The 9,446-nt window shown below is 30.0% G+C and overlaps 1 protein-coding gene across 1 annotated transcript; it reads right to left on the bottom strand.

Moving 5' to 3' along the window:
* Window positions 1-769: 769 nt before the first annotated feature.
* Window positions 770-2,394, bottom strand: LOC125822744 (transcription factor bHLH162). The gene is made up of 3 exons (XM_049502182.1): window positions 2,180-2,394; window positions 972-1,325; window positions 770-883 (listed from the first exon to the last, which is right to left on the bottom strand). Exons 1-3 carry the CDS (start codon window positions 2,327-2,329, stop codon window positions 788-790), a joined length of 600 nt encoding a protein of 199 aa, XP_049358139.1. The 5' UTR covers window positions 2,330-2,394; the 3' UTR covers window positions 770-787.
* Window positions 2,395-9,446: the final 7,052 nt, after the last annotated feature.

The raw sequence follows: 9,446 nt of genomic DNA, 5'->3' as shown, positions 1-9,446 counted from the left end.
AATTGATCATTCTGGCCTTCGTAGTCGTGTTATAAGAACGATCTTTATCTAAAGCATACGGATAAGTAAGTAAAAAAAATTATTTATAATCTAACAAAACACTATGTGGATGAGATGGGATAGGGAGCGTGGGTCGGGATGGTCAAGGGGTGGGGATTGAGGATGTTGGGCGGGTGAGGTTCAAAGACAATGAACTTGGAGAACTTCACTATAACAAAAAACAACTTTTAACGATAATAAATATGTATATTAATAAAGAGTGCTAAAGTCTTTATCGTCAGTAGTTAATTATCATTAGATACAATATAACTAGCTATAAGCTTTAACAACATTTCCAAAGAGTGCTAAAATGCAATCGTCACTAGTAATAATTACCTTTAAAAATATATATTTACAGCAATTGAGCTTTTACCGTTCCATCTTTTCATTAGAGAAGTTATTTTCCTCATTTTTATCGAGTCTGTTTTTCTTTGACGAGAAACTTCCAAAATTAAAGTGATGGGTGGAACAACACAAAATCATTCTAAACTCCTAAACCCTTGTCATCTAATACTCCTACAAGCTCGATAATGTATATATTAATTTATACCAGTTATTATAATATAAACTTATCAAGTGATCAATCGATTAATAAATAGTTACTATAATTAACTGGAAAACCCAAGAGTCGAACTTCAATCATCATGCAGGAAATTATAAACCTTGTCCTTGAACAAGTACTAAAACAGCTAGCTAGATAATTTAGCACGTGCCCAAAATATAGAAAACATTATAACTTGGTTGGTTGCTAGGTAGCAGCTGCACCCACAAACTGCTTCAATTTCTCTGAGATAATCTTTGCTGCAGCTCCGTATCCTGACGACGACGTTGCACTTTCTCCCACCTAACCATACATTACCAAACAAACACATCAATCCACAAACTTAATACGCTGAGACAGATTCAGAATTTAAACGTATGCTCTTAATTACCTTAGAATGTATGGAATGGAAGATGGTGTCACCCACAAGAGTATAATTTGCATTAATAACTTGTACGCCGTCTTCATGAAGCATACGTATGATATGGTTGAACATGAAGTGATAATCTAAACCAGTAATTAGAAGAACTTCTAGAGCTGCATTCACACTGTGAATTTCAATATGTGGCAATGGCAATGTATTTTCCAATATTCTCCCATTAGTATTACTGCTTAAATTTGAATTTAAAGTACCAACAGCTGCTGTTAAGCTTTCTTTTTTGAGTCTCATTTTCTCCAAATCTATCTGCAGTTTCTTTATGTAATTCGCGGCTTCTTCCAGTTGATCCGGCAGTGACAAAAATTCCTGCAAATTAAACCACAGATAACTAACTACCTTAACATTTTGTTAAGGATTCAGAGGCGGATCCAGGATTTAATTTGAAGATTACGAGTGCCACACTAATTTGAAAGTTGACGTGTTAGTACTATTTTATATGACATTTGATTGGTATGATCAACTTTGGGATTCAAATTTGTTTTTGTTTTTTCAGTTTATTATATAGATAAACAGAGAAATAATCTTTATAACAAGCAAACAAATGGACAAATTCAATACCAAATATATATATAAAGTTTGAAAATAATGCATATTAGTTTTGTTAAAGAAGCATGTTAGTACTGCAGTTTCATATATTTGATTTGTATCAAAAAAGGAAACATGACTTATAAAGATTTATCATTCTAACAATTAGTCTTGTTTATTCGATAAGTAATATGATTTGGATGTCTAGCTAGTAGATCTCAATATATGAACTTGAACAATCACCAAATCGTTAGTGTGGATGCCCAGTAGCTTCTCTTTCAGCTTCTTAATCGTGTGGGGCCTTTCCCTCTCTTCCTTTTTTTGAAGGTAACCGTCCTGTCAAATTGATCTTTCGGGAAGAGGATATCGAATTGGATAGTGGTGGAGTCAGAAATTTGGCGAAGGGTGGTCAACATACCCTTCTCTGGAAAATTATGTGGTGTACAGTGATTAAATGTTGACTATTATGAATGTGTTATTAATTTGCACACCCTAACATGACCGATAAGAAAATTTGTACACCCTTCACCAAATTTCTGGCTCTGCCTCGTGAGTTAGATAAAACGACGATAAATAACATATATAGGAGATCGAATAGTACTATTAAATTAGTAGAAAGATGAAAAAAGAAGAACCTTAGAATGTTGATCATGATGCACAAGTGAATTGAGCTTCATATATAGATCCTTCATTTGATTTCTTCTGTTTTTCTCAATTGTCTTTCTATCAGCTGCTTTACATGATGATGATGAACTAGGTTTGTTACAACAGTACTGCTGCTCCATCTCTCCAACAAACTTGGAAAATAACAAGATCGATCGTCCCTCTATTAAATCGATAACGAAATTAATTCAATAGCGCTATACTATACTATATATAATAATTTGTTGGAGATCTGAAACAGAGAAAAGAGGAATCTAAAGTTGAGTAATAAGTTGAAAGTGAAAGGCAATAAGTGCAGGAGAATACACCAAGATATGATTGTGTTAAGATAAAAATAAAAGATGATAGAATTGTATGGTAGGGTTGTCAGTATTTATCATTTTTGGTCCCACATGGGGCTATTTTGTTGACCATATTTGCAATAATGGGAAAGCATCCAACACAGTACTGTGCCAATATCTGCCTGGATATAAAATTGGTTTATATTGTATTATTTTTTTCTACATTTTTAACAATATTTTATGTTTAACGAGTAATTAAATAAAGACTTCTAAGTCAACTTAAAAGGAATGAGTCATTTTGGTTCAGAATATATCAGACTTCCTTGTATATATTGTACGGAAAAATAAAAAAAAGTAACACAAGTCGTGGTTTGATTATCTTGGAATATAATTGATTTGATTTTCAGTATAGTCCGATATTTTCATTTTTCGTGGACATTCTTTAAATTTACAATATTTAAGTTTTATGTATTAATATTGTAAAAGTATTTACATAGGTCAATGAAAATAAATGTATTATTTCAAGATTTCAGATCCATTGTGTTAGGAAGGTCATCAAAAAATAGTAAATGCAGAAAACTTACTTGTGTCGCCTAGCTTAGGTGAAAGCATGCAACTAATAAGTATTTTATTCGTCAGATATTAGATACACATTTTATTAAAAATATTTGTTTCATATTGCTTGATTATTGTCTAAATCAGCATAGAGTTAATTATTTTTCTTCAACTTGTCCTACAATTAATATGACTTTTGGAAGTTAAACAAATTTTGAACATCCAATATTTTTTTCAAGCTCCTAATTAATATGAACATGCAAAATATATAGTACAGTTGATCGATTTACCAATGATTTTTAATTACCATGTAAAATAGAAAATGTCCATCTAATATAAGATAATGGAATACATTTATCAACCATATGTTTTTATAACCTGCGGTGTGAACAAAATAAATTAAATATATTTTCTCCGTCCTATATTACATTATCATCTTATTAAAAATACATGTCACAAATTACTTGATCAACATATACATGTTCCAAATCCGAATTTAGGAAGGCATAAGGGGCGACACCAAATACATGTCACCTTTTAAAATGAGAAACAATAAATAAATAATATAGCATCATATTTTTGACGAAATAGTGTTATGTGACACCTCTTAACTCTTCCCTTTTTTTTTTGATGACAAGGGAAATTCGCAGCCGCTACCCTTTGGGTGCGCACAGGGTAAAACTCCCGCTCCTATGCAATAGCTCGCAGACCACATAGGAGAGGTAACCCGCACTAGGCAAGCCTGGTGCAATGAGCTCGACCCAGAAGGCAAAACCCTTGCTTTCGCTGGCAAGGAATTTCAAACTTGAGACCTCCAACATGGAAGTCCAAGCTCAAACCACTGGGCCACCCCAAGGGTCTTTTTAACTCTTCCTAAATCCATCAATGGATGTTCTCGTGTATGCCAATATGAATAAAGAGTAACAGAGTAACATAGTAAAAGTAAACATCTTATTTATAATTTCTTAAGCATGGTATAAAACCAAACAAAAAAATGTACACCTTATGTAGCTGTCTCTACAAAAATGAGGGAACATGATATTAGGTGGCGTCATCACTCATGTCGAAAATTAATATTAATTCACATACTTTTATTTTTTTTAGGTTTCTCTAATTTGCAACGTACACTTACTATTTCATAAGTGTTTATTGAATACTTCGTTTCTTGCATTATTACAATCTTTGAAGCAAGTTCTCTTCTTTTTTTATTTTTTTTATTTGGTAAAACAATGCCAGTAATTAATTAAAAATGTTCTAGCTATAGCTAATTGAAATATATTTTCACTTCAATTATATCACACAACTTTATATTTTATCATAATATAATATAAATATCACGTATCGGTTCTTGTTTTTTCTTCTAATCCATGGGCCGACCCCCTTTTGCCCTCCTCCCCTAAAAAAGAATCCTATACAGACTATTGGTTACTAGAACTATATAATTCTTTTGTTTTAATTTATATGACTTACTTTTTTTTTAGTGAGTTCTGAAAAAAATAACATATTTTTATATTTAGTAATAATTTAATTTTAAAATAATTTATAACTACACAAATAAACACGATCAAGTTAAATTAATTAATTATATAAATTGGAACGAAGCGAGCATGATTGGTGATCTCACTCGGATTACGTAATGGAATGGCGTGTCAACTGATTATATCATCAACCATTACACAAAGGATCTTGGAAAGTGTGCTAGCTTAAGACACGACTTGCGAAGAAAATTAAAGTGCACCAACATTATATTAATGTGAACAAGATCTAATATTACTAGTTTATTTGGATTCGAAATTAATCAACTTAACAGACTAAATTAAATTAATCCTTGACGAAACTTTTTCCATGGAGGGAAAAGGGAGGAAATAATATAACTTTCAAGTTTGGATGATTGTGATTTTTTTGGAGTGTGTGTGGGAAAAGGATAATATAAGATATGAACACGTTAGTGGGTAGCAAAAAAGTAGAGAGAAATCCTTCATCCACCCTTTGTTCTAAGATTTTCGACTTTATTAGTGAATATATATTGTATATACATTTATTATACATTGACATCAGGCATCAAGTGTACGATCTAGTAATGATACTTAATAAAGTTGATGACAATTATGAGGTCTTTAAGTTAAATATTAGTAGAACATATATGTCCAAGTTAGTGGACAAAATTATCCCACATCCTTCTAATACGTACAAAAATTACAAATATCTCATTTACGTGTAAATAGCCGAAATATTATTTCTTTTCATTTCTCTCACTCAAGGGTGCCGTACAAAGTTTATTACTTTTAATTTCTTTCAACAAGATGCTACACAAAGTTTAGACATCAATGACAATGAAGGTCTCAGGCGCATAAATAAAAGCTAGATTCCACAATAGATAGATATGGTAACCACAAAGTTTTCCAAATTTAAGTCTTGCTCTTTTAACCTCACCACCACCACCACCTCAATAGGGAAGGCCAATCCTAAGAGTTGTTTGGTGTAATATAAGATATAAGATATAATAATTTCAAGGATAAAATATAGAATTATTTTATTTTATATTTAGTTGGAGATATTAGATAATTTTTAAATTATTCATTCAATCATTTATATTACTGTGATATGATATGTTATTCCATATATATGGTGAGATATCTTACATCATGATAACTTATTCTAGAATAATTAATTCCAGGCTAACTTGGATGCTGGACCTGTTAAAATATAGCTTTATAATGTTACTTTTAAGGGTTGGTGAAAACAAACAAGTACTCATGACTACAATATATGTTTATAGCAATATACACTAAAACCTCATTGAATCAATATAGATAGGACTATAAAATATTAGTATTTCGTAGAGATATTATTTAATTGATAAATTAATATTATTAATTTAAAGAGTGTTTTGACAACGCAAAATTTGTTCGGTGATTAAATCTCAGAGAATTTAAATGAATCCACTTGATGAAAACGTCATTCATGCACTTGAGGTCATGATTAATAATCTCGGTTATCGCAATAAAATGGACGTTAATAACCTATTGAATGGATGAAAATGGTACATGTTAAGATGTCCAGAGCTTAGAAGAAATTGTGGATACCATTGAAAAAAATAAAGTTGATGATAAAGTTGAAGATTATACAATACCTTTTGAATCAGTTACGCGTAAGGACACATTTAGAGCTCATCACAGTTTTATGGTGCAATTCAAAAACATATTACCGAAACTTTTGGATGCAATAAGAAAAGTTAGAGATGAGCTTCAACAAGATTTCAATTTTAACAAAAAACAAAATCCAATTAAATCATATTTCACTAATTGTCTTACATGTATTTGTACTTTAAAGAATTATTAATTTTATAATATTAATGGGACCATATATTTATACAGGGGTTTTCTAAAAATATATTATCTTATTATTATATTGAAATGTGTGATTTTTTTCATTGACCCAAGTCGGGACCGGAGGAAAATATTATCTTAAAGATGTTATTAATTAATCGAATATTAACTTAGTGATGTTTTAGTGTACATCACGTGAAAAATATACACATGTACATAATTGAAATTTGTTTTCCAACTCTGTGAAAGTGAAACCCTCTTGTGATATTTTTGGTACTTGTTTTGTCCTTTCTTAATTTGTTCGTTTAATGAATAAGCATGTCGTATGTTTATTTTATTTTTTCCAGTAGTTGTATATAAGTTTCGAGAAAGATTAAAATATAAAAGACCAAACATGTGAGTAGAAGAAATATTTATGTTTACATAATGTTTAAAATATATGGACATCAACTATTGTTGAGATATCGATGATTGTTATGTATTGTTTCATAATGTATTACTATTGTGTATAAAATATTGCGTTGTATTGTATCAAATCATATTGTTATAATGAATATAATGTTTAGATAGATTGTATCTGTCTCCGTCATTACAGAGTATAATTTCACACATCAACAATATTAAGGATAAACTACAAGAAAAAGTATGGTATGTGCAAGGTTTAAAGCTATTACTCCCTCCGTCCCATTTGATGGCACTTTTCGGATTTCGAGATTCAAATAAGTTTAATTTTGATCGTAATTTTTTCATAGATCTTTTAAACATTTTGAATTATCAAATATTGTGACTTATAGTACTTTTTACGTAGTTTACAAATATATAAATTTCATTTCAAAAAAATTGAAGATTTCATGCGCAAATTCCCGGTCAAACTTAAACTGTTTGACTCTCTAAAAACGAAAAGTGTCACATAAATTGGGACAGAGGGAGTATAAAAAGGCAAGGTAAAAAATAAAATAAGATTATTAATTAAGAATTAAATTAATAAAAGTAATAAGGTAACAACACGATCACACCAAATCAATTGTTACTGAAAACCTTATGTATAATTACCTAACGATAGATTTAACAATACTATACAATAAAATTTATATAACAATTATCAAAATAAATATTATATTTTAATATATAACGCAATAGACAACAACAACAACCATACAAGCAAGCTGTTAAGAGACTTAAGCGGATGTCTTATTCTACATTAAATGGGTTCTCCTTTTACTTTTCTTAATGGATATATATAGTGAAATTGCTATATAATGTGCATATATACATAATATACAACTTGTCCTTATAAACTCCAAAAAGTAAAAGTTGTTGTCTCCCACACTGGTGCATGGCCGATAGGTACTTTGGTCTCACTTATGCAATTGATCTTCTCTTACAAATTAGTTTTAGAAATTGAGTTAGACTCAAATTACATATTTCTATATAATAATATTAGAATCAAGTTTATAATGTCATATTCGATCCATGCACTAAGCTTTCAGTCCCAAATATATATGATGGGGTGTTAAGTCACCCCACATCGTAAGAATTAAGGAATGGTGAATATTTAGCAAGTTGTTTTCCAATGTGGCGTCACGTCCAAAATTCCAAGTGTATGACTTATCAAGCAAAGGCGAAGACAGGATTAAGATTTTGGGGGTTCTAAATTTCCTTTATAACTGTCAATCAATTTTGTTAGGAGTTCACAGATTAATATACATATATATTTAACTAATTTTCTAGAAAAAACTATTGGGTTCGTCCGAATCCCCACCTAGCTCCGCCTCTGCATATTAGTGGCTCGTTTCACCAATAAATTACGCAAGGGATAGTCTCAACAAATTAAGAAGATTGCGAGGCGCAAGAATGCGAAACGAACCCAATATTTGAGATTTTTACAAAATCATTGTGGGACAATTATTAAATATGAACCATTAAAGTAAAGGTGAAAAAGAAAGATCGTTCAATATTCAATATTATTAAATGGAAAAAGTTTAGTCCTAAGTTTCATATTGAATGAACGTGATTCATGAGAAAATGCCGGTCATTATTTATTTATCACTACTTGACTTACAAGTCTCTAGTTACTAGTGTAATATACATATATATTCTCTTATTTATTTCTTTTTATAAAAATGATAATTTAATAGGAAATGTTATCTTAAAAATATTTTTATATATGTTCAAAAATCAATTTTATATAAATCAGCAGAAAATATTATTCCATCAGGAACACTATAAAAATGCTTAAAAGTCATTTTTAATTTACAAATGCTTAAAATAAATTGTCCAAACATGCGACTATAGTCATGTCGTTTTCTGCTGCAGATATTGCCTTTTGCTTTCCTTTAATTTATTTCACAACTTTAATTGAGCCTTCTCATGATTACTGTTTCATAGCTCCAAAAAATAATTAATGGTCTTCCTATAGTATACAATGACAATTGATCAAAACACAAAGAAATCAAATGAAAGATCGTGTTTTTTGCGCAATTAGCCGGCTGAATTTACTATCTACTTTCACTAGCTAGTATATCTATAGATTATAAACTATTTTAATGTTCAACCATATCATACGTATGCTTCACGAAGAAGGCATACAAGTTATTAATGCATGTTATAGTGTCAATGGTGACACCATTTTCCATTCCATATATTCTAAGGTATATATATCTACTTATAATACCTATTTCCATATCTTCTTTTCACCATTTTTTCTTCTTTGATCGAACAATTAGGCTAACGAAGTCACTAAACTATTTTTGATGACAAGAAAATCATTATACTTTACCTAAAAATGACAAACGAAATAGTTATTATAGCTTTGATATAATAAATTGAAATTTGAATGATCACCTATGAATTTTACCCTAAAAATTAATTAGATACACTATTCAAAACTTAATTGACCGCTCTTACTAACTCAAATTTCATAAGATCTAATTAAATTCTAAATTAGCATGCTCTATCTGTTCCAAAATAAGTGGTGTTTAGTATTTTCATTTTGTTTTTAAATAAGTGGCATTTTAGGGTTTCAAGAAGGAATTGATCTCATTCTTTCAAAATTGTATACTCTTGTTGTAATA

The sequence above is a fragment of the Solanum verrucosum genome, unplaced genomic scaffold (assembly GCF_900185275.1).
Source record: "Solanum verrucosum unplaced genomic scaffold, falcon-dt-bn FXZP01000103.1, whole genome shotgun sequence".
NCBI lineage: Eukaryota > Viridiplantae > Streptophyta > Magnoliopsida > Solanales > Solanaceae > Solanum > Solanum verrucosum.
The sequence above is the reverse complement of the archived record's forward strand: the minus strand, read 5'-3'. Positions and strand labels throughout refer to the sequence as shown.